This window comes from Saccopteryx bilineata, chromosome 6 (assembly GCF_036850765.1).
Source record: "Saccopteryx bilineata isolate mSacBil1 chromosome 6, mSacBil1_pri_phased_curated, whole genome shotgun sequence".
NCBI classification, from domain to species: Eukaryota; Metazoa; Chordata; class Mammalia; order Chiroptera; family Emballonuridae; genus Saccopteryx; species Saccopteryx bilineata.
The window spans coordinates 193,295,392-193,321,434 of record NC_089495.1 but is presented as its reverse complement, the minus strand read 5'-3'; the positions used below and the strand labels follow the sequence as shown (position 1 = coordinate 193,321,434).

Here is a 26,043-nt window from a genome sequence, read left to right as displayed (position 1 = left end):
ACCTCCACAACCAGAGCCCATTGCCGCCTCCCCGGGAAGGCGCTCCCTTCTCTTCCTCTGACTCAGGTCACAGCTTCCAATGGGATTCAGACCGTTTATTCCCCATGGAGCAGCCAGGATGCCTCCTCTCCTCAGCACCCTTCGTGCCCCCCACTCACTTGAGAACAAAGCCCCTGTGGTCACCCACAGGCCCTGCAAAATCTGGCCACCTTCCCCACCTTAATCCCACCTCAGAGCCTTAGCCCATGCTGTTCCTCCAGCCTGGAACTCCTTTCCCTCAGCACCTCCGTGGCCCGTGTCCTCACCTCCTTCTTGTCTCCACTCAAAAGTGCTCTTCTTAGCGAGGCCTTCGCTGCTCACTATATCCACAATTTTAACCACCCCCCCCTACACTTCACATCCTCTTCCTCATTTTACCTTTTCAGCTCTGACATTTATCTAACACATAATCTACTTTTATGCATTTATCTTGCGTGCCATTCCCCTGCAGCTCAGAGTATCAGGATCGCCCAGCCCCGGCCTCCAACAGTGCTTGGCATACCGTAGGTGCTCAATAAATACTTCCTGAAGAAACGAAGCCAGGGCAATCCAGGCAGAATCAACCCTTTGCCAGCTCTCTGCAAACAATGAGACAAAGGAGGAAGCAGCTAGGAATGAGATGGCAGCCTTTCTCTCAGTCTCCAGAGGCTGCAGAGAGGACAGAGCTGGCCGCCCACCCAACCTGTCAGACCCCTGTGGAAAGCAGGGAGGCCACCACCTGGTGAATAGATTCACCTGTAGTCAGCAGCCCCGAATGCTGTGTTGGCAAAAAGCAAACAGCCTGTTAGAACTGTTTCTTACTTTTAGTGGGCTCAAAACCAGGGGCTCCGAGTGCGTGTATCTCCATCCCGCTAGTTTCAGAGGACGTGAGTGGTTGGCTGCCACTGACCAGTAAGTAGTTCCCTGTGCGTGCGTGCTTGGCGCGCTCACTCCGCCCCAATAAGCCCGCTGAAGGAGAGCTGTGTTGATCCGCTATCAAAGCACACGGTAACAATGCGATGAAATGACTGTGGCATCTGTACATAAGCGGCACTACATGCTGAGCTTCCCCTTGGGGACAGTAACCTGCTTTATTAAAACAGCCGTGGCGAGGAGGCACCGTAAAGCCACATCTGGAACACGAAAACATATGATCTAACCTCCTTGCCCAGCGCAGCCCTACTGCAGGCGAACAGCTGTGGGGGGGAGGGAGCAACCTGGAGGATGGGGCCACACAGAAATCAAAAGGCCAGTTTTCAATATTTTAAACAAAGCCCAGCCAGCCAACTCAAACTTGTTGTGTCCAACATAAACCTGGCGACACGGACACAAAAACAGACTCGGTTTCTTTCCGTGATCAAACCTTCCTACCTTGCTGGGCCAGGGGTGAAGTCACCCTGACACCTCACGGTGACGGTGACGGTGACACTGACGGGGGCCTGGGAAGCCCCACCCCTACCCTGGTGATGGTGCTTAAATTTCGATCTCCAAACCACTCGCTGGCCAGGAACGTGGTGCTTCCCCCACTCTGTAACTGCTTTATGCCTGTGCTATTATTTACTTGCTGTTTTGCTTTATAGCAACTTTAAAAAATAAGCTTGAATCTCAACCCACGCCACTACAGTATGTGAAATTCTGGGTTTGATGGGCTAATCATCTATTTTTTTTTTAATGAATATCAAAATAAGTTCATAAGTTGTAAAATCAATGTTTGTTGACCTGTCACCTGAGATGGTCTTGTGAATTACCTGGGCATTTTAGGAAACAATGAGTTAATTTGTTCTTTTAAAGGTCTGGGTTAGAGCCATCGCTACCCACGGGGACTCAGCAGGTACTAGGGGCTTTCAAGATTCAAAACACGACCCAGTTTTTGCCCCTCCTGGGGCTAAGGTGACTCATATCCACCCTCTGCCCTAGAGGCCTCTGTCAGCTGGGAGCTGTACCCTGCACCCAAACTCCTATGACCCCCCCAGCCTTGACAGCGCAGGGACACTGGCTTTGATGGGTAACTAAGGAGTGATGCCTTCTGATGTTTGTTTTCTTAAAATTATATGCAAATAATTAAAGTCTGGGATGTCTAGCCCTTCTTGAGAAAACAGTGAGGGAGGGACGTGGAGAAAAATATAAAACTTAGGGTCTTAACCTAAATCTATGTCTAAATGCAATCGTCTCTCACCTGGACGGGTGCAGAACCCTAACTGATAAAAATAAAGGTAGCTTTTAGTTCACTGCTTGGCATACGGAAACACTTAATGCATGCTTGCTTTTAAAAATTAAAATTTTTGTAGCTCCTAATTACAGTGTAACACACGATTCACGAACCGAGTGCTCCTGGACAGAATCTTGTCTGCACGTGTGTTTGATTTTTAGGTCTGCTCAAAAGTGTTTAAAAACTTGAAATAATTGCTAACTTTGTATTGTTAATTTGGAGAGTTCACATCAATCCAGCTTTCACGCTTTGCTTGAAGAATACAAAGATCTGGCCTCGATGGGCCAACAGCTGGGTTTAAGCCAATGGGGGCTTTAGAAGGGCCCCCTCTAGTTCTCGCCGGTCCCTTCCTGCCCACTTCCTTCATCTGCAGCACCTGCCTGGCCCTGTAGGCACTGAGTTTGCAACCCTTAGCTGATTCTATTCCAGCTGAAGGGACTAGCTAAGTAAACCTGCAAAGTAACACTTAACTTTGCTCAGAGATCCATAACGTGCAGGCTTATTTCAGGAGGAGGAGAGAGGCTATAGGTCTGGTAAAGGCTGGAAAAAAGCCTTGAGCTGGACAGGCCGGGGCAGGGGGTGGAGGTCCCCGAGCCCAGGCCACAGGTAGGAAAGCACCTGTGTCCTGCACTGCCCTCTGGCCACTGGTGTCCACTCGCCAGGCTGCAATGCACGTGGAAGTCCTCAGCTGGTCCTTGAGTGCCCCTGGAATGCCCACAATGTCACTGGATCAGATTGTGAGCTGCCTGCCCATGGGATAGCTCTTTAACAGCCATCAGACCCCAACAGGATAGCTCTGTCCCTAGCAGGAGGGTGAGAGAAAGTCTTGGGGGACAAACAGCAGCACCCTGAGGCCACGTGTGGGCAGAAGGACTCTACTGTGTCCCTAGCTTGGGCTGGAATGTGCTCACTGCTGTCTGCTGGCAACTGTTCAGAGCAATGACCGCGGATTCCTGGGACCCACGTCTCGCAATGGTGGCAAAAGGAAAGCCATTTCTGATTCTTGGATATTGCAAAATAAAATCAAATGTAATTTCTGTTTTTAGCTATGAAAAGCTAAGGCTCAAAATTGGTTCCTAAACCCAGATGAATTAAGCAGATGTTGAAGAGGCAGCATTGGAATTTCATTAATGAACATTGGGCTGTCGGATCATGCAGTGATTTTTTTTTTCTCCTCTGCCTTCTGCTGGCTCTGGTGGCAGAAGCTTCAGAAAGGAAATTCTGATGAGGTCGTGCTCCGTGAAAGGGTGGCAGCACAGAGACCCTGGGAAAGGGCGGGCCACCCTTATAATCAATGGCACACTCAGAGAGGTCATTTCCTCTCCGAGGAGCTCCACCCAGAAATGTTCTTTCACTTGTAATCCCAATGCACCTCCCTTGGCAGAGGCTACTTATTCAGTCATGAGGGGGTCTCCATCATGTTTTGCCCATTTTTCAGGGTGGGCTACATCAAGTCAAGTCACCTAGCCCCTGGCCTGGTGGGTGCTGTTGGCAAAGCAGCTTGATGTCTGTTGTAAGCTTGAGAAGAAAGTTTCTCCTCCCCCAGTCTCCCATCTCTGTAAATGGCACCGCCATCTGCCCAACAGCTCAGCCAAAAACCTAGGAGTCATCCTTGATTCTCCTTCAGCCCCCTCCCACTCGCAACCCAACAAGCTCTGCCTGGCAGACCTTCAGAACAGAACCTGCTGCATCCATCCCCCTCTCTCGGCAGCACCCCCATCATCTCCCACAGGGACAACTGGTCTCCCTGATTCCACTCTCGTCCCCAGGCCACCCTCTTTCCACCTGCAGCCAGATGAGCCCCTAAAAACATGAATCACAGGCACTAGACATTTCAGTGACTTGCCGTTGGCCTCCCACCTTCTCCCCTCTGCCGTCATCCCTAGCAGTCTCTGCTCACTCCCCAGGCCCTGCTGGCTGCCCCTCTGGCCACAGCTCTTGCACTTTTTCTTCTGCCTGAGATGCTCCTCCCCCAGTTTCCATAGGAACGACTCCTTCTCACTTTGCAGCACCCATCATACGACCACGCTGTCCCTGCTAGAGGTGCTGCCCCTCACTGAGCTCCTGATCGTTGCTGTGACCAAGACCCTGGCTCGCCCACCAATATTTGTTTTCCTTTCTCAACAGGTCCTGATTTTAATCTTCAATGCACTTAGCTAGGAAACCACATTTCCCAGACTCTCTTGCAGCTACATGTGGGAGTGGTCCGCCCTGGCCTTCCAGATCCTCCCTCTGCTCAACTCTCCAGTGCAGGCAGCTGACCTGGATGGGCTGCACCCACAAGGAACTTCACTCTCTGGCTTTGGGCTGGGATTGGCCAATGGGAGGGCCTGGCAGGAGATTGGTAAAAGATGAACTGAGGTTGGGAGGCCCTTTATATTGTCAGTGTCCAGTAACCATCCACTCCCCTCATCTCCTTGGTCTTGGGTCGGGATTTCCCCACTGTTACTAACCTTGGGTGCTGCAGTATCCCTAGTGGTTTTGCTACACTTGCTCGCACCTTAGCTAAAAATAGCTAAACCCTCCTTTAATAACCCAAATTTGAGTGTGCCCCATATTTCTTGCTGAGATGGTGTGGCTGAGTAAATAATCCCTGTCCATGTTGTATGTGATGTCTGGGATGAGGTCCTTAACAAGTGCTGACTTAACTTGAAAGTCCAGCCTTTTTCCCTTTTGCCTCTTCCTTCTTACAGCCTGGAAGATGGCGGTGATAGATGGAGCTCAAGCAGCCATTCTGAAACCACGAGGAGACCTTGAAAATGGAAGTCATGAAATAAGCATGGTGGAACAGAAACGCAGAGAAAGAACTTGGGTCCTTGATAACCTTGAAGCCATCATGTCAGCCCTGGACTGCCAAGTTCCATATATTTTTGTGAATGAGAAGCAAAATTCGATCTTGGTTAAGCTACTGCTATTTTATATTTTCTTTTACATGGAACCAAACTTAATCCGGATATACTTAGCTTCCAGGATTGAAGTGATTTCCCAAGTGTTGCTGAATTGGGGGAAAAAAAAGTCTTGCAGGAATGCGCTTGGCAAGTTGAACACCAGGGTGGGTCCAAATGAGCCTCTCTTCTTCCTGAGATAACCTGCATCTGCATGTTTGTCTAACTCCAGTGAGCAGCGGCAGGAATGTCAGGGGTTGATATCTCACTGGGGCTCCGCTGGAGACGATCACCGGTCTGGTGTCCGGAATCTGGGCACACTGTCCTGGGCTTCCAGCCACTTGGCCCCTCCAAAGCGCCCAAGCTTGCCATTTAGAATTGATTTCTGGATATCAGTCTGCATCTCAGGGTGTGGGTTCCTCATGTTCGCAGATGGAAAATGGAAAACAAGCGCCTGGCCAGAAACCCTTCCAGGCCTGTCTCTCAAAAACCTGTCTCTCCTTACGTAGCGCTTCCAGCTGGGTGCCTCGGATTTTTAGGACCACAGACCTCTCTGAGAATCTAGCAAGGGTCTTGGGCTCGGTAAAGCCCGAACAGGCAGTCTGCACTCAACTTCCACCCTCTCCCACTGCAGGCCCATCCAGGCCGGCCGGGGCCTCTCCCCTGAGCATCTGGCTCTGAGGCTGGCTGCCCTGGACAGCTCCTCTGGGCCGTTCCCAGGCATCTGCAATTCACCAGGTCCCAACCACAGCCTTCCCCATCTCTGTAAACAGAAAAGCCCTCCCTGCAGAGGTTTAGGTCACAACCTTGGAGTTATTTTTGACTCTTCTCTCCCACTCCACATCAGATTCATTAGCACATCTTATCAGCTCTACCTTCTAACTACGTACAGCACCTGACTCCTTTTCCCGACTCCGGCCTGGGCCTCCATCATCTCCTGCTGGGACTACTCCAGTAGACTCTTCACTGGGCTCCCTGCTCTTACTACATCCCTTTAGTCTAGTCCTCATATGATAGCCAGAGGCATCACATTAAGACATAAGTCAGATGATGTTCTGCTGCTGCTCAACATTCTCTACTGGTGTCCAACTCAGTCAGAACGCCAAAGTCCTCTCCTTAGTTCCAAGGCCCTGCATGACCCATGCACCCACCACCCCATTCCCTCTCAGAGGCCACCTCCCCCTGTTCCCTTGCTCACACCGCTCTGTCACTCAGGTCTCTTGGCTGCTCTGTGAGCCTGCTGGGATTGCTTCTGCCTCAGGGTCTTCGCACCTACTGTTCCCTCTGCCTGGAATGCTCTTCCCAAGGGGAATTTCCTTCCTTGACTAGTTCCCTTCCCTTCTTTGCCTTCTCAGTGAGGCTACACTCTATCAAATCACAGCTCTCCCTTTCCCCACCCTTCCCCTTGCTGAGGTCCCTCTTGCTTTATTCTGATCACCATTTTTCACTATCATTTGCACTATAATATATATATATTTATTTATTTATTTATTATAATTAGCTCTTGCACTAGAATATAAGCTCCATAAGAGCAGAGATTTTGCCTATTTTGTTTGCTGCAGGATTATAGGTGTTTAATAAATACCTGTAGATGGATGAATGAATGAATGTATGAACATGGTCCACTCTTTTAGCGCCGGGCTTCAGAGAGAGCCTGTCAGTGTGCCATGGGCATCTCCTGGACTTGACTGCGCACCAGCCACTCTGCCCTCTCCTGGTACCAGCTCTTGACTTTTCCTTTAGGGAATCACCACTCCTCCCCTCTCCTGGCCCTCGTGCCAGCCTTGTGGGAGGTGGCATCTGGCTGAAATGTCAAAACACTGCTGTTCTCATTGTGCTGGGTTTGGCAGTGACCTTTCCCCGAAGGCAATGGATACTGATTTTTCATTTACAGTCATAATTTAGAGCTTCCTTTTAAAAGAATAGTTAAGTCTCGTTAAAGAGAATTTCAAATAATAGAACAGACCACACTGGGATGCTGCAAATTTCCCTTGCTCTTAGGCACGGACCGCATGAACTCACCTTGGTGGCTCAAGAGCCTGTCCGAGCCCCTGAGGCTCATTGAAGGTTTGTCTCGATTGAATTATACCAGTCTCGATTGAATTAAACCAGTAAACCCTGGTTTGTGGGCTCTCTGACTAAAGGACCCTCCTACCTACCAGTGAAGAAGGCCAGGCAAGACCCTGCTGGTCTCCAAGGGTCACCCAAACCAGGGATTTTCCCAATGGCTTTGAGAATGCACTGAGATCATTGAGGCCACTACTTGATTCATATGCCCAGGGACCAGTTCCCTCGGGCATTTGACACTTCTGAGTGACATCTCAGGGAGGTGCGTCAAATGCTTGTGGGGAAAAGAAAAATGAACAAACAGCCCTTCCCCCACCGCCTTGCAATTAGGAAACAGGACGAGGGTGCCTCTTCTGTGCTGTGTCCCTCTTCTGTGCTGTGTCCCTCTTCTGTGCTGTGTCCCGCACCAGCTCCCTCAATCAGACCCTAATTAGGATGGACGGCTGTTTTCCACCCTGGGACTGGAAGAAAGCCTGGAGTCATCTTAGTGACGAAGTCTCCAGCCCCAAGAACCGTTGGAACTGCCGCGTGGATGAGCAGAAAATAGCAGGTGATAAATTTTTTAGGACCGCCCTCCGCGTGCCAGTTGTCGCAGACTGTGAGATAATGTGCTGGCCTTTTTGGGAACATGCATTATTGATCTGGGTCTGTCTAGTGGTTTATAAAAAGCCCATCCTTCCCCACCCCCCACTGCCACCTTCCCATCTCTCACCTCCTGCAAGAAGGGCAGCCTCCCTCAAAAGCCAGTGTTGCCATTCAAGGGGAAGACATGCAGGCTAGGATCTGTGCAAGTTAGTGCCCCCACATGTGGCAGAACACGAGGGCTCTAACTCTACCTCCCAGCATATCCACTTCCTGGAGTTTATCTTTCAGAAACACTTTTTACCTTTGGATGTGCAAAGATGTGTGTATACAGACATTTCTGGCAATGGTATTTGCACCAGTGAAAACAAACACACACACTAACAACCTAGAAACAACAGTCACTCTGGGAGACTGGGTAAGCAGGGCGGCGGTTAAGACCATGGACTCGGGGTTCCAATTCTGCTGAGCCATGTTTCCACTGTGTGACCTTGGACAAGTAACTTCATTTCTCTGTGCCTCAGTCTCTCTATAAAACAAACACAGCCTGAGTGGATGTATTTTAAGCAAGCCGTGGTTTTCTTTGCTCTCCTCTCTCCCGTGTTCTCATCATACCCACAGCTCCTTTTCCTCTATTTGCATATCCTGTTGGTTTTAACTTGAGAGTCACAGATGCAAGCTTACAATCAGACTCTGACATGAGGCTTAGTGAGATCATGTTGCTGTTTCTCCGAATGGGGAGCTAATCACTCCCCCTGGTCAGGCCAAGAATTTAGGAGTCACTGTGAGGTCCTCTTTCCCTCCACCCCCCCCCCCCCATCGTCTCACTCCTATTGCTTCTGCCCTGGTCCCAACTTCCATCACCTGCCCAGTTACTGCACTGGCCTCTGAGTGTCTGCTCTTGCACTCTGCGATCTCTTCTCAACGTTATAGTCAGAAGGATCCCGCTGGAACCTGAGGGAGGTCATGGCTCTCTTCTGCCTAGTGCTCCCTCATCCATGTGTTTCACTAAGAATAAAACTCAAAACCCTCACCGTGCCCACAAGGCCACCCACGACCTGGTCTCAGTTGGCTGCTGACTTCATGTCTCTCTACTTAAAAACGCCAGCTCCCTCCACTCCCGCTCACAGGTGTTCTTTCTGCCCCAATCCACCAAGCTCATTTCTAACTCAGTATCTCTGCCTTTTCGGTTCTCTCTATCTGGAATGATCCTTCCCCAGTCCCGAAGCCCCCAGGACAGTGCATTGCACAGAGCAGATACTTAATAAGGATCTGCTGAGCGCAAGGATGACCTTGAATTCCCAGGCATAACTATGATCAAAATAGCTTGAGGATCCCCACGAGGCAAGACCAAGGTGCTCTGAGGTCCAGGTGCTACCTGCATGTACTTTCTGCAAAATCCTGCCAGAAACAACACTCACTTCTCTATGGCCACAGTCTGTATGTAGACACCCCATGGTTATCAAATGCAACTCATTGCTAAGTGGGGAGATAGGGATCACGGGTGTCAAACTGTCAACACAAGCTCTGGGCTCTGATTACTACCTGGCTGCGTATTCCTTTTGCACTGATAAGCTCCCTGAGAAAAATCTATGTTTGTGATCATTAATACAAATCATTACAAGGAGTGACTTGGATTTATATAAATCACCTTTTCTTGGCAGCTAAAAGACTGACTCATGTTTTTAATAATGGATCTAAAAAGGGGTGTAGATTTACAGCTGGATCTTCATCCCAAGCTTACATTTGGTTGCAAAGGCTATCCAATAACCCTTCCATTTGATTGCCACACATGATAATCGGTTATCCTTTGAGAGTGGGCAGAGGCTAAAGGCTAACCCCTTACCTGGTCAACTACTGGCACTCTTTACCACAACCCAGGACAGCCTCTGAGATCTGGCTCCATCCTCTCTCTCCAGTCTCATTTCCTACACCCCCTTCCCAGTCTCCAGCCATATCTGTCTCCTTGGTCCTGCCTCAGGGCCTTTGCACATGCCATTCCCCCTATGCTTAGAAGGCTTCTCTCCAGATATGTACATTATATAGTAGTATGGATGAGAAGGGAAATCTAATTTATAGGAGAAGAAAATGCACAAGGCTTATGTGCTGTCCAGAACAGTTGCCACAAGCCACAACTGGCCACTGGGTTCCTGAAAAGTGACTAGTCCTAACTGAGATGTATTCTAAGCATAAAATACATGCCAGATTTTAAAAACAATATAAAAATCATAAACTATCTCATTAATGACTTTTTGATATTGATTACATGTTGAAATGACAACTTGGATAAAGTGGGTAAAACAAAATATATTATTAAAATTAATTTCACCAGTTTCTTTATACTTTTTAAACATGTAGCAGTTTGAAAATTTTAAATTATGTCATTTGCATTTGCAGCTGACAATATAATTCTACAGGGCAGCACTGGTACAGGGCTTAATGTGGAGAAATGGAACCCATACAATCAGTAAGTTCAACAGGGAGGAGAGACATAAGATAAGGAGAAAGGTTTCTACCTAGGACCTCAAAGGGGAACTGGAAATATAAGTGGAATTTGAGCCAAGGGAGCAGAGGTCCAAGTGAGACTTCCTGGAGGCCTCACTCTTGGGGGACACTCATTATGGGGTCCCTGCTTATGCAAATGAAGCCACCCATAGCTGGGGTGGAGGAGCCCCTGGTCTTGCTTAGGAAGGCAGGGAGGAGTCAGGATAGTCTACGCCAGTGCTAGTCAATCTGGTCCCTACCGCCCCCTAGTGGCAGTCAACCTGGTCCCTACTGCCCCCTAGTGGCAGTCCACCTGGTCCCTACCACCCCCTAGTGGTAGTCAACCTGGTCCCTACCGCCCACTAGGGGGCGTTCCAGCTTTCACAGTGGGCGGTAGCAGAGCAACCAAAGTATAAATAAAAAGATAGATTTAACTATAGGAAGTTGTTTTATAAAGATTTATTCTGCCAAACAGTGAAAATATGACATAAAGTACTTGGTAAGTAATTATTATTAGATGCTTTAAGTTGCTGTAACTCTGCTTTATAAATTTTATAAAGTAAAGTTACTTCCTTACTTTATAAATCACCATGACTGTGGAAACGGTGGGTGGTTAGAAAATTTTACTACTAATAGAGATACAAAAGTGGGCGGTAGGTATAAAAAGGTTGACTACCCCTGGTCTATACAGCGACCCAAGGCGGTGGCCCAGGGCGGCTCCTGTGGGGAATAAGGGGAAGGTACAGAGGCCTTGAGCTGGAGAAGCCCTTGGGTACAGCAGCCAGGGGCCCTTGCCACACCTGCCATCAGGGTGAATGGACTAAAGCAGGGCAAGAGCCCCCGTCCTCACCCACTCTGTCTGGAGCCCACAGTGCTGCCCGAGGAGAATGCTCAGGACCAGAGACAGCCAAGTTCATCCACCTGAGGCACCATCTTTGTCAACTGGGTCAGGTCTTTGCCGACAGGGACGGCTTCCTGCCCCTGGATGCCACCAAGGAAAGCTGAGCCCACGCACAGCGGCTGATGTGAGTGGAGCAGGGGTTCATGTATGTATGTGTGTGTTCACATGCGTGGGAGGGCTGGTTCCTTCCTTTGTTCAGTGTCAGCTCAAACATGACCTCCTCTGAGAGCCCCTTCCTGATGACCAATCCAAACCAGGGCCAACCACCACCCTGCCCAGCACGGAGCCCTCTTCAATTTCACAGGAGCATCTCTGCTTCTTGAGGTTACTTTACATCAGACCTTCGCTCTCCCCCACCCCATGCGAACGGGCACTGGACCTTCCCTACTCATTACTAAAGTCCCAAGCCCTAGCGTATCACCTGCCACATGGCAGGTACTCAACAGAAATTAGATAAACATATGAACTGGTCTTAACACGTTTTCTTCATAAGACTTGGGAGAAACCCAGGAAGGGTTTCGCATTAGGAAAAGGCTGGAGACCTCTAACTTTGAGGACCCAACAGCAAATCCACAGGTGTGGGGCAACAGCTGTGACTTGGTGAAATCCACCAGAAGTGAATTCTATAGGTTGACATGAGCATCTTGCATTGGGGGACTTAGCCCCAGCAGATGGCCCTGGTGAAGCCAGGTAGGTGTCACCCACTGGCTGGGGTCCTTACCGAGCTCGACGTCCTGGTCGTCCGTGAGCACCAGGATGATGTTGGGGCGGATGTTTCTGCGGTCCCTCTGGAACCTGCCTTTCAGGCGGTGGTGTGACAGGAAGGCGGAGCTCCCGCCCAGCAGAGGGAGAACAGCTGCGGAGAGCAGGCACAGCAGGAGGCCGGGACGGGCCATTTTACCACGTTTCTGCTGATCTGTCGCTTCTTGCAGGAGACAGGAGTCCAGGGCTGCGTCGGGTGGCCTTGTTTCTCTGCCCTTGCCCCTCTCCGCTCACAGAGCTAAAGTAGCAGGAAAAGAATCAGGTCAATCTTTACACACAGGCTGCCTGACTGCTCAGACTTGCGTAAGGACACGTACGATGGCCTCTGGCCTGGACAATGACAGTTACTCTGATCAGGGATGGCGGCTCAAGCAGAGCAAACATCTAACTCAGCTCAAGTGACAAGGAAAGTATCTGCAATTCACTGGGGGCGGTAGGCTGGTAGGGAAGCTTTCTTGTGGCCATTTCTGTAGCCAGGACTGTCCCCCGGACAAGTGAGCCTCTGGATGTGCTGGTGGCAGTGCAAGTCCTAACTCAGATGATCAGCCTGTCACTGAACCATCCAGCCACTCTGAAGGACAAGTCACCCCCCAGAGAGAGGAAAGGAAGAAGACTACTTTGGGGGAGCAGATATTTTGGGTCATTTCTGCAGGCACCGTGGGGGCTGCAGGGTGGGGGGGGGGGCTGCAGTCAGCTCCCAGGCAGCGTGGGACTCGGGGAGGGGTCTGGACAGCAGGGTGGGAACGGTGGCTGCTTTGGGCTGATGACTCCTCCCATGTTCCAGTCCCAACTCCATCACTCATCAGTTCTGTTTCCCCCTCAGTAAGTTGGTGGGGAACGTGAAGAGACACGGCTATTACAAGAACCCAATCCCATAGGGATGTGTGAAGGCTCCCTGCCAACAGAGCCCAGAGCTGGACAAGTTATTCATATCACTTTTAAGTTGTAGAATAAACAAAATGACAGAGGAGACACTTGAGGGCTAAACACCTGAGGGAGGACTGTCACATTCCACTGTGGCTTTCAGTCCCCCCCCCCCTCCTCCCAGGTCAGGTCACAAGCAAAGGCCGGGGGAGAGAGGAGGCGGGTGTGTGTGTGTGTGTGTGTGTGTGTGTGTGAAGCTGAGTGCAGGCAAGTTTCTGTTCTCCCTTTGCTTGCTCTTGGGTTTCTGTGGTCATTTTTCTACTTCTTGAGGAAATGAGCCTTCAAGTCCTTCCAGATATAGACTCTTGGTCTCATTTATTTAAGGAGAGAGAGAGAAAGAGATCGAGCGAGTAGTCATGTTGAGAGGAAACCAAACTCGTTGGGAGTCAGGCTGAGTCATCGCCCTTGTGACCTTGAAGGACCACGGGGAACCCCACCCCAAATCGAGGCTTAAGGAATTCGGCCAGGGCCTGTTTCCGCAGAGGGGAATGTGTTGCCTTCATCGATCTCTCCTAGGGACTACAAAAGCCTCTTAAGGGGTCTGCCCTTTGTCCCCTTTCCATTATCCCCAGGGCAGCCAGTGTGAATTTCCTCAAGTTCAAATCAAGATTATACCTCTCCGTGAGGGGCGTAGGGCACAACAGTGAAGGGGCACTCACTCCAGGTTGTCCAAGTGCGAGGCACTCACCCCACCTCGCTCACCTGCTCAGATCCTCCCCTGGCTTCTCATGCCTCAGGCAATAAAATGCCAAATCCCTACCAGGGTCACCACGGCCCATGTGATCCAGCCCCTGTCCACCTCTCCCGCTTCCTCTTAATTGCTTGCCAGTGCCATCAGCTTCTTTCTGTTGCTTGGATAAGTCAAGCTTGTTTCAGCCCCAGGGCCTTTGTACTTGCTCTTTCTTATACCCTGGAGACTCTTTCACCAGATTTTGTAATATGGGCTCATTCACATCTGATGAGTCTTGGCACATATGTCGTCTTCACAGAGAGGCTGCACCGACCACCCATCTAAGGTGGTGCCTCCTGCCCGAGGCACTCTCTGCTTTGTGTAACCTGTTTTGTCTCTCTCACAATCCATACTAGAACCTGCAATGGTCTTATCCGTCTCCCAGTTTTCCCCACTGAAGGGTCAGCTCTATGAGGTTAGGATGTGGGCCTTTGTTAATCACGGCTTGGTCCCTAGCACCTGGGACTATGCTTGGCACATAGCAGGTGCCAAGTGCATATTCAAATAAATAAAGGAGTAGAGGTTTTGGTAAGGTCCTCTGAGTTCTGCCGAGTGAGGGGTGCTGGGCGCAGCAGGATGGCACCACATCTGGGTCCTGAGGCTCAGAGACCTCCATCAGAGACGCCCTCCCACCACCTCCACTGAGTCACCACTGAGCTGGCCACTGTGAGTTCTCTGGGCATACTGTGGTTGAAAAGACCCCAGGAAGGGCCGGGGGCTGGGCTGCTCTCTGTGTCCCCTGATCCGTTCTCCATCCAGCCTGGTGCCCCACGAAGCGGAACTCCGCGGACTGGTGCTCTGGCTTCCTGCTGGTCCCGGCAGCGGCAGGGGTGCGGGGAGGCTGCAGGGCAGGAGGTGGCAGTCCGTACACCGACTCTCCGCTGCCCCCTCGCCAGCACGCAGTGGCTCCTCCCCGCTGCCCCCTCGCCAGCACGCAGTGGCTCCTCCCCGCTGCCCCCTCGCCAGCACGCAGTGGCTCCCCGCCCCTTGTTTTCTCTGGCAGGCTCTAGCTGAGCCTCAGTTCTGGGCGCCTGTCCCCCTCTCGCCTTTGAGCCTCTCCCTTGCTAGTTCCAGGAGCTGCATGATTCCATGTCTGCTCTTTACCCTATCTTGCCTCTGAAAACAGCGCCTTCAATCCCCTCTCCCTAGGGGAGGCTGGGAGCAGGGGCAGGACCGCAGGACCACATAGCACCCCCCTCCCCCCGGGGACTCCGACAGGACTGTGCAGAGACGAGATGAGAATCACATCGTTGGGGAGCTGAGGACTGTGAGTTTCATGGGACTGGAGGGCAAGCACTGACTTCCATCCTCAACCCCGGAGCCTGCTCAAACACACACCCCTCGGCAGCCAGAGCCCCTGCGTCTGCTGTGTACTGCGCACCTGCTCCGTGCCCTGTCGTGTGAAGGCTAAGACATGGACTGCAAAGTGACCCCGTGCAAGTAACTTAACGCCTCTGTGCCTCAGTTTCCTCATCTACAAAATGGGTGTAAGGAATTAAAAAGTTAATACAGCGCTGAGACGAGCAGTGCCTGGCACGTGACATAACCAGGACGATGCATCACTGACTGCAAACCATGGTTAGATTATTACTATCATGGTGGCTGGGCCTGGCCTCAGGCATTCTGTTCGCAGCTTCTCGGTCGATCCCCACACCCACCGTCTCACACAGGTACTAGTGTCACCCCCATTTTACAGTTGAGAACAACTGAGTCTAATCACTGTCCTAAGATCACCCAGAAAGAAAAGGGCAGAGACAGGGTTTGGCCTCTGTGTCCCCTGCTCAGTGTGGGCCGCTCACCACTGAATCTCACATTTCCCAGCTTCTCCCACTCAAGGGCCACAGTCCCGGTTTCTGTCCTTTCTACACAACCCTTCCATTATTTGCTTCACAGGCTTCTATTAATGATCTCATTTGAAAATAAAAACACAAACACATGTTTCGGAAAAAGGAGACTTTGTATCCAAGGATAAGTAGAAAACCAGCAAACCTTCCCTGTAGAACTAACCACACAAATAATGTCAAGAGAACAGACACAGTGTGACTGGGTCTAACCGCATCTAGTTCATGTTAAAGGCTCTAAGTCCAGCCCTGTACTCGCCTGTTCTTGACCACCTTGCCCCCTCTCTTTCTTTAAGGGAGATGAGCAGGTGTTAAAGGGGTCAAAGCACATCAGCTTCATCTCTGCTGAAGGTAGTGGGAGGCTTCAGAGGGGTGAAAAGGAGATGAACCCTAGCCATCTGATGGGTCCCTGAAGTACCCCAGATCACGGGGTCCTCAAGTCATGTTGTTTATTGGTCCATGTCCACCTCCCCCCCTCCCGGAAACACACCAGGATGCTTTGTTCTTTGCACACCCACAAAGATACACATTCACATTCCTTCAGGTAGACAGCGAAGGATAAAATATCGAGTTACCAAGTGCTGCCCTACCGACAGCAACTCTCTCTTATACCAGGAAGAGCAGTAAATGCTTCCTGAGCGCCTGCCTGCAAGGCCCCAGCTCCTGCTCTGAGCATTGTACACACATCCGCTCGTTTCAGCTACACATTCATCCATTGATATTATACCCATTTTATGAATAAGGAAGCTGAGGCCTAGAGAGTGAAAAACACTTGCCCACGATCACATAGCTCATTAAGAGGCAGAGACCGAGTCTCGCTCGAGTCAGCCGGCTCGATTCAAGTTCCTAAGAATCTCCTAGCCTCAGTTTTCTTTTTTGCCAAATGAAGTGAGGGGTGGCCACCAGGTGCCCTCCGGGGGCCTTAATGGCTCTGGGCCTGTGATGTGCGGCCCAGGGAGACTGGGAGCTGCAGCCTGTATTAGGAGCCCTGGGCCAGATGGCGGATGGAGCTGGGAATCCGTTCCTGGCACCTGTGCTGGTGTTTTTCACAAACCCCTGCCCCCCCTTCCCGGGGGGGCTATAACCCACCAGCCAGGATGCTCCTCCTCTGGATGGAAGTCAAAGCTCTGTGGCCAGAGGCTGGAGAACAGGGGCTAATTATTTCATCAGCTCGAGTCATCAATAGGTCGATTTTTGATGAATTCCCCAGCGCCAGCTTCCCCTGGCCCTGTGCCAGCCTCTCACCAGATGCCGAAAAAAAAATCAATTAAAAATGACACAAGGGATTCTGCCTCCATTTTTCTCCTTCTTGGCAAAAGATTCAAAGTGGCTGAACCGAGAGAGGATCTGTTGAATACGCGCAGCTGACTGATGTTCTGCCGGCCCCATGGACACCTCCTCTCGGTCCACCAGCTCATGGTGAGGTCCACCCAGCTCCCTCCCTTCACTCTGTGTTTTCTTACAGACAGACCTTCTTCCCAGACCAGGATGACATACATCTCTGGAAATGCCCAATGTCCCGAGCATTCGGAAACATCGCCCCTGCTTCTGGATCTATCTGCCCAGCTGCAGAGAGGAGCAGCTTTCTGCGTGACTGACAAACCCCAGCCCTGCAGACCACGGCTCCGGGGAATACCTGGGACCTGTCGGGAAGACACAGATGGCGGGACATAGCTGTTTTCCTCCGAGGACCCCCAAATCCAACCAGACCAGCCAAAAGGAGTTTGGGAATGATCAGGCAGATGAGGGGGGTGGGAGAGGAAGTGGTCAGAGGCAGAATAAAGCTTTGACCAAACAGGAGAACTCACATGGGAGGTGGGAAGAAAGGAAACTGTGGGGCATCCAGAGATGCACTGTATGCTGGGGTCAGACCCTCTGCAACAGGCTGGGAAGACCCTCCTAGGTGGTCCAGAGAGCCTCACCATTTATGTCTTTCTTTATTTACACTTTACAAATATTTCTTTAGGGCCAAGTATGTGTGAAGCACAGTGTTAGGTGGCAGGATAATCCTGCCTGGATTATAACAGCCTCCTCACTGGCTTCCCTACTTCCAGCCTCATCTCCTTCAATCACACAGCCAGAAGGATGCTGTTAAATAAGAGGCTGGCTTCCACCCCCACAACACCTTCAAGGGCTCCCATCTCATGACGAACAAAATCCCCAAACCCTCCAGAAGCCTTAGGAGATCCCACACAGTTTGCATCATCATCTCTCTGACTTCATCAACTTCTACTTCCCCCTTGCCCACTCGGCACCAGCCACATGGCCTCCAGGCTATTCCTCAAACATGCCACCCCAGGGCCTTTGCACGTGCTGTTCCCACTGCCTGAAGCCTTCACCCAGATATTCTTCATGGCCTTTTCCTCATCTCCTTGAGGTTAAAATAGAAATCTCTTCCCTTCCCACTGGCACTTACCATGTGGGACTAGATATTTCACTTCTTTGTGGGTTTCTTGAACTATATCAGCTCCCTAAGGGCATGACTTTTTTGTCAGCTTTGTCCACATCTGTATCCCCAACACCTAAGACAGTGCTTGGGGCTAGAGACACTCAAGATATTTAGTGACTTCACAAAGAATTTTCTCCCTCCTGGTCAGAGTACTCCAGTTGTGGTTGGGGGCACTGCCACGCCTTTGTTCTGATTATGTGCAGTTTGAGTGTAAGACAGAACATGTGACCCAGGTGGAGCCAATCAGCACACTCCATCTCTCTAACTCCAGTGACTGGCCCAGAGATAGACACGTGACCCAGGCCTGGCCAACAAGAGGGTGGGGAGAAATTGTAGGGTGGGTTGCTGGGTACCTGGAATGGGTGAGACCAGCCTGGGCACCAACTGGAGCCCGAGAGGGGATGCAGGCGGCATTAGGCTGAACCAAGTTACACCCTGTGGCCAGTCACAGGCTCAAACAAGTGCCCCTTGTTGCTTAAGCTTCTCTGAGTTGGGGCTGTCCTCTGCATCAGGCAGCACCCAGACCAACAATAAACTCCCAAAAACAATAGTGGAGAAAAACTAAAATTTATGGTGTGCTCATCTTGAGCCCTGCCCAATTTTCAGCACTTTTCCTGTGGTAACTCACATCATCCTTACAACATTACGAGTTGCAGATGAGCAAGCTAAGGCATGGAGAGGTTCAAGAACTTGTCCAAGGTCACACCATTTGAGTGCTGAATACTGTCCCTTGACCCGCCCCTCACCATCCTCTCTCCCCGCCTCCTTGGGCCCTGGGAGGTTCGCTCTGATGGATCACATTAATGGGCTCTGTACTCTCTGGCCCCTGTAGGATTTGGCCAAGCGGAACACCATCAGGGGAAGGGAGGGTGGGAAGAGAGAGGGACCTGGGCACTTCCCAGACTCCCTCCTTGCCCTGTTCCTAGGAAATGACCACATCCCAACATTGCTTTACTGAGGGCCACAGCGCCTGTGGGCAGCCCTCCCCAGGCTCCAGGACATGCTGGTCCCTGCCGTCCCCAGCCCCAAGGACCTGACTTACTCATTTTCTCACACTCTGATCACACCTTTGTTGAAGGGCACCACCCATTTCCTACAGAGCAGACACACCAAGCATGTAGCACAGCTGAGATCTGTACCCAGACATTCTGACTGCTGAGCCCTCTCTTGACTCCTACGCTCACTTGAGAAGTGACAAGTGATATAAGAGGCTGAGGTTAAGTGTGTTGTACAACCAGGAAGAAGGAAGAAGAAACTGCTGGTCTGGGAGAATTCAGGGAGGGCTGCCTGGAGGAGTCCTTACAGAATAAAGTTTGAGAAGTCTAAGGAGAACAAAGGTCTGAAGAACCCACAGGATCTGGGTAGACCCTGATGAAGGGGGTGGAAAACAGGGTGCTTCAGGGAGGGGAACCAGCGTGAGTAAATAGCAGGCAGAGTGGGAGGGGTGGAAATGTGTGGTCCCAAACCTCACGAGCCCAGAAGCTGTCTAGACAGGGGATGACACATGCACATCTGTTAAACCTTACACTTCCCTGGAGTCTCCCCTTTTTCCTGGCCACAGGCTCCCCGCCCCCCAGCCTTCTCTCCTTCTCTACAGGGCTGTCAGAGAAACGAGGAGAGCTCAGTAACCTAAGGGCCACTAAATCTCCCTGTCTCCCCTCCCCAGGTCCAGGGTGTCTGGTGGCTGTCTCTGTGCCTGTCCCTGGACCTCCAGGTGGAGGTAGAGAACCATGCCAGCTCTCAAGAGCAAGAGCGGGGACAAGAAAAGGGTCTTTCAGAGGGAGGAGGAGGAGATCAGGTTTCAAGACAAGGACTCAGGGTCTGGAAAGGAAACTAGGACATAAAAAGACAAGGGCTTAAGAACCCAGTAGCCCGCATAACAGTTCACGCAACAAGACATTCTCAAAGGCCTACTGTGTGCCAGGCACAGTTCCTGGCACTGCACACCAAACAGTTTAAAAAAAAAAATCCCTGCGCTCATGGAGTTGAGATTCTAAGGAGTCCACGTATCAAAAACCTAGGGTCGAAAGACTCCAACTAAAGGTGAGAAGGATCAGAAAACGGGACTAAAGAAACGGCAAACCACAGGTGAACTGTTAAACCGGGGCCGTGAATTATATATGTGGCTAGAACTCAAAGAAGGTTTAGAAACAAGATGTTCGAAGTCTTGGGAAGTTGAGCAGCACAAGGTCTTGCCTGTCAAGTGACTGGGTGTTTGAGAGGCCAGATAATTCACACGCTCAAATGTCTGAGCGTCTGCTACGCGCCATGTCCTGTTTCACGACCAGCGAAAAGAACCAGACCCAAATCTTTGTTCTGATGGAGCTGACAAAGGGAGCAGAGAAAGGCAAGGAGACAGATGGATAAGTGTTAGGGGGAAAATACAACCGGTACCAGGCCACAGGAGGGTCAAGATGGTAACTGCAGCCAGACTGCCTGGGTTTGAATCCTGGCTCCAGCGCTTACTAGCTGCTGAGCAAGTAACTTCATTTCTTGTGACCTCAGTATCTCCACCTGTATAGTGGCACCAATTAATAGCACCTATAGAATTGTGAGAATGAAATGGCTTAATACCTGTGAAGCCTTTACAACAGAGCTGTCTACAGTAAGCATCCAATACCTGTTCGTTTGGGGTGACTCAGTATTTTCTCACTATTTTCTATAACAGTGCCCAGTTTTCATTTGGGATCCTCTTCTTCCTGATCTACTGTCCCTAAGGTTCAAATTAGGTCCCCGCTACAAACCTCGAAGGCTAGACCATGTGACCCCAACCTGAGCCAAGCAGGGTCTTCCAATTTCCCTGCCCCGGTGATTGACCAATCACAGTAATCCAGGCACTTTGGCCTAATTAGAAAGACGCACCTACTTGTTCTAATTGGCTAACTTGTTCTACATCTTTCCAACACAAGGAAGAGGAAAGACTCAGACACCATCTTGCCTCTTGTGGAGTCGGAGTGAAACCTATACACAGGAGAGAACAGAGCTGCGAAATGGAACATACTTGGGTCTTGACAACAGTGGACATCTGGATCCAGCTCTGGGTTAATTTACCTCTGGGTTCTTTGTTCATTTCTTTGCATCAATAGATTCTTCTATGTCATTCAACTAGTTTTCTTTCATTTAAGGCCAGCTTTATCAATACTTTCACTCTTTAGCGACATGAATCCAATTTTTTTTTTTCCTTAGGTCACTCCAAGTAGCTTTCTCTGTCACTTGCAACAGAATGAGCCCAAACGGTAGAGCAAGCTAAAGGCAGAGTGTTGACTCAGGTGGCATCCCAGCCACCTCTGCCTCGGTATGTATGGAGACACCTGACCACACACAGCCTTCTAGTCCTGGGCCGGTGCCCAGCTCTTGGCCTTATTGAAGGCAAATTTCCCTCATTCTGATAAAAGGAAGGCGTTGGATGCAAGAAATGGAAGGGACGTGGGTGTGGGCGTCATGAATTGTCTCAATTTGGCCTCAGTTTCCTCACTAGCCAAGGAAAACAGACTGTTCCCTGGGCATGGCCTTCAAGTTGGGGCTGGGCAGAGAATGACGGGTGGAGAATGACAGGTGGAGAGCCCTCCCTGCCCCCCCCCCTGCCCCCCCCCCCCCCCCGCCCTGAAGCAGGCCTCCCTCTGTTATTTCTGGCCTCTATCCCTGGTCTACTTTCTCAAGCACTCGCCACAGCTCACACTTCCTTCACGCACACTTCTGCTCGGGTTTGTGTTCTGTGGGGCGTTGTAATTCCCACAGGAAGCTCCGCATGCACAGGGGCTGGTCCTTGCTAGGTCCACAGCTCCAGTCTCTGGCTGGATCGGGGTCCTAATTCTCCCAGTCAACACGTATTTACTGAGCACCTACTATGCTCAAGCCTTATGCTATGTGCTGAGGATTCAAAAACGACAGTCTTTGATGGATTAGACACCCAAATAAATTATAGGCATATGAGGTGTTGAGACCTAAGGAAATAATGCTGGAGAGGGGGGGAGGAAGTTTTAGTGTGTGGGGGGGGGAGGCTATGATTTTAAATGGGAGGAGGTCCAGGAAAGGCCTCTTTCAGGGATGGCATTGGGTGGGTCCTGAAGGAGAGAAAGAAATGTACCTTGCAAATAATTAGGAGAATAGTGTTCCAGGCATAGGGAAAAGCAGGTGCAAATGTCCTGAGGTAGGAATGTGCCTGGGTGTTAGAGGAACATAAAGTGGGCAAGAACAGCTAGAATGGAGCTCAGAAGGCGGCTAATATTTAAAGTGAGAGGGGGACCTGGAGTGTTCCGTCCCACGAGTGCTGAGGTTGGATGTCGAGTTAAACAGGATCTTCCTGGTTGCATGTGGAGAACAGACTGTAGGGTGTCCGGGTGGACGTAGGGAGGCCAGCGAGGTGACTGCCATGGATGGTGCTTGGACCAGTGTGGAGGCAGTGAAAGGGGATAAGTGCGATTCTGGATGTTGTTGAATGAACAAACAAACGAATGGAGGAAAGACTGCCACATGCCCAGGGCTCCACATACCATTTCTATATAACTTATCCCCAAACTTGGAATGAAATCTTTAATTGTTTTATGCCCGGGGATTCGTGCTCAGGAATTTGAACAGGCCACAGAAGGAATGGGCTGGTCTCTGCTTTATAACATCTGAGCCACAACTGAAAATACTGAACAGCTGTGGCCTATAATCCTCTGGTGGCTGGTCTGGGAACTCAGAGGGGCCTCTCCAGTGTGGCATCTGATATCTTACATGGCAGCTATGACTCCAAAATCATGTGTCCCAATGGTCAAGGCGGTGCCCCTCCTTCCCCACCTGTCCCCAGGCATCGCTTCTCCCACACTCTATTGGTTTCAAGCAATTCACAAGCTGGGCCAGACTCAGTGAGGGGCCCCAGACCCTACCTCTCAGCGGCGCAGCACCTAGGTCACATTGGAGGTGAGAAAGTGGGGGGCACTTGGAAAACACAGTGGGCCCTGCCAAGTCATGGCAGCCTGGGCACAGCAGGGGTGAGGGTCTGTTGGGGACCGAAAAGCCAACAGGGTTTTGGCAGTTTAGATTTTGGGGGACAGAGGTGTGGGAACTGACTGTAAGCTGACGGTCTGCCCAACCCCCCACCTCACTTGTTCTGTGTAGTTACGAAAGGCTGTTAAGCTGTGGTGCTGGATTGTTTATACTCATCCTACCCCCCCCCCCCCCCATATCCCCTGGAAAGACTGGAGGCAAGTTTCTTCTATCCTTTGTTTTGTGTGAAGTTAAGATGTTATGTATGGTGGGGGTTTTCTGCACTTGGTAAAATTCTTGGGTTGCCTTGGAGATATGATCAGAGATCTCATTAATTTGCTAATGGCCTACTTTGCCCTATAAATAAATGAGGAAGCGGTTTTTGGGCGCGCTCCGTTCTTGCCAGCAGCAATTGCAGAGCCCTCCTGTCCACGTCCTTTATTTCTTTAAGCCTATTTTCTTAATTCTGCGCCGTTCCCACTCAGGACCTGGAATTACTAGCTGCGCTGGTTTGTGACAAGGGTCCATGGGCCCCTCCCCTGCACGTCACCACACGAGGAAGTGAAACTCCATGTGCCTCCGAGTTGGTCTGTCTGAGTCCGCCAAGCTTCGAGTTTGTGCCCGTGCCCATTTTGCCAGTCCCTGCCGGGGTGACCCAAAGACTTCCCTGACCCCACTCCTCCTCAGATGACCCAAAGGGGTTAAATCAATGGGCCATTCGCAGAGAGTTCTGAAGGGCGCAGAGGGGCAAACAGAAAGGCTCGCCCTGGATGTGGGAGCTACAGCCACAACATCCGCTTTTCAGAGAACAGTTTCCTCATATCTGCATGGAGAGCAAATCTTTATTTTCACTTAGAAAACAACAACAACAACAACAAACCACCAAACTTCCCTCTTTCTTGTTAAGTAGAAAGAAAGCCACCTGATAAAACCAAACTAAAGTGCTGGATCTGATTTTGGGGAAGTGGCCCCAACTTCCCCCAGCCCTTCCTCACGGATACAAGAAATGGCACCCTCAGGCTTGGCCCTTCGGCCCAGCGAGCTCAGAACCACTGAGGACATGGAAGCCATCCAGGAGGGGAAGCTGCCACCCCAGGCTCATCAGGTGGCCGCTGGCTGGTCTGTGGTAGGACACTTCCCCTGGGGGGGGGTGCCAGGCCAGGGCGCCAGGGCACCAGGGCTGGGTTTGGGAGGGACAGCCACAATGCCTGGCTGGGCGGGACAGGTGCAAACAGCTCCTGACCTGCCAGAACTCGGCCTGAGACAATGAGCTTGTCCGCCTGACCCGGAGTCGACCGACTGGGGGCACCTTCCAGGCAGCTCTCAGCAAGTTCCCAGTGGCGGGAGGCCGCTGGCGTGAAGCACACGGTCAGCTCTGAGAGGGGCGACACGACTGACCCTTGTCCTGTGCCCTCCAGCCCCATGTCGGGGTCTCGGGAGTTCTGCTTGTCACCTGCACTCTCATTTGTGACGGGTTTAGCTTTCACTCACTCCCTTTCTTATTTCGGAACATGCAGGAACAAAGGAAGGCTTCTCACTCCATGGGGAACAAACGCCATTTGCCCGAAACCAGGGTCTCTCTCAACTTGGCACTACTGCCATTTGGGCCAGGTCACTCTCTGCTGTGTGCGTCGGTCGTCCTGTGCACTGTCGGATGTTTAGCAGTGTCCCTGGCCTCTGCTTGCTACATGCAGGCAGCAGCTATGCCCGACAGTGACCATCCTAACTGTGCTCAGACCTTGCCAAACAGCCCCGCGAGACCCACCGCCATCAGCGGACAGCAGCACTACGAAACAAACGTGCCATGACCCATTCTTGGTTGCCAAGGGCACCGAGCTTTTTCTCAAAAGGGGAGCAGGCCTCCGTGAAGACTAGGAAGGAGGGGTTGTTAATGGAACTCCCTCCCTGACGTCAGAGGGCTCCAAAGAGAGCAGAGAAAGGTATGACCTGTTCGTTGAGACTCGAAGTCATTTACAACCCACACGCGGACCCCCAGAAAGAGGACCACCCCTTGACCCAGACAGTGGACTGGAGCCCCGGAGCCCAGAGGACTGGCCCCACACCTGGGCTTGTCTGTCACCTTTGGAGAGGGACACCTATCTGTAGTGGCCTTTGTCTAAAGTAAAGACACAAACTCCAATGCCTGCAGGCCCAGGCAGGAGAATTAAATGAGCGATGTGGCCGGGGTTGGCGAACAGGGAAGGGTGGGGACTGGACCACACTGGAGACACGGTTTCCAAAGTGAAAACATTCAACACATTTTAAACACTGAGCAGGCCAAATAGAGCTCCTCTGGAGTCGGGCTGGGGGACGACTTGTAACCCTTCAAAAGCTTTGTGATCTTTCCTGACTCCCTACTCTGTGCCAGGTGCTGTGTGCAATGCTGGTTCACAGCAGTGGGCATGAGGCAGAGCAGGCCTCTGTCTTCAAGAAGCTGACATTCTGGTGGGGAGAGACAGATAATTAACAAATAAAGAGGAATTTCAGATTTTCTTAAGAGCTATAATGGAAAGGATTAAGTGACAGGATGGAGATTAAATAGGAGGAGGCCTCTAGGAGGAGGTGATATTTGAGCCAAGAACAGAAGGTGGGTGAGAAGCCAATTGTGGGTGAAATGCTTTCTAAGCAAAGGGAGAAGCAGTGCAAAGGCCCTGTGGTAGAAATGAGCTTGGTCCCTTTGAAGTACAGAATAAAGATCAGTATGGCAGGAGTGGCAGCCTGGCATAGGTGAGGCTGAACATTACCTTACCCCTGCCCATGCCTCCACCCAGCCCATGCCTGCCAGGCAGGCCACACCTGCTGTCCTTCCTGCGTGTTTAGGGGAAACGGGAATCAGATACAGAAATTCCCACTTCTGTTCTTTGTTCCTTTGTCTTAGCTGTGGACAAAAGCTTCCCTGGCAGCAAGTTACAAAGTTATTTCTGCAAAAGGCCTTTGGCCAAAAGCAATAAAGTCGGACCTGAACAGAGTCATTATTCACGCCTAACTGTGGGCTGGTTCCCAGTGCAGATGGCCTGTGCCAGGACTGACAATTCCAGGCTCACCCCCTCCCCATTTTTAACCCCACTCTCGCTCAGTTCTGTTTCTCCCCACAGAACACGTATTTATGTTTCCAGGGATGGCAGTTTCCTTCAAGAAGAACATAAAAGGGATAAAAGTCTATTTTGACTGGCTGGTATGAATAATCCAATTATTTCTTCCTTTCTACCCAATCCAGAGC

General features: G+C 51.0%; 1 protein-coding gene across 5 annotated transcripts in view; it reads right to left on the bottom strand.

Moving 5' to 3' along the window:
- Window positions 1-26,043, bottom strand: part of SULF2 (sulfatase 2) — a 108,420-nt gene that overhangs the window by 68,249 nt on the left and 14,128 nt on the right. For all 5 annotated transcript variants that reach the window (XR_010726111.1, XM_066235840.1, XM_066235839.1 and 2 more), the window contains exon 2: window positions 11,868-12,146. Coding sequence is in view for 4 of the 5 variants with exons in the window: in XM_066235840.1 (XP_066091937.1) it covers window positions 11,868-12,042 (175 nt within the window). In the remaining variant the exon portion in view is untranslated. The remainder of the gene's footprint in view (window positions 1-11,867; window positions 12,147-26,043) is intronic.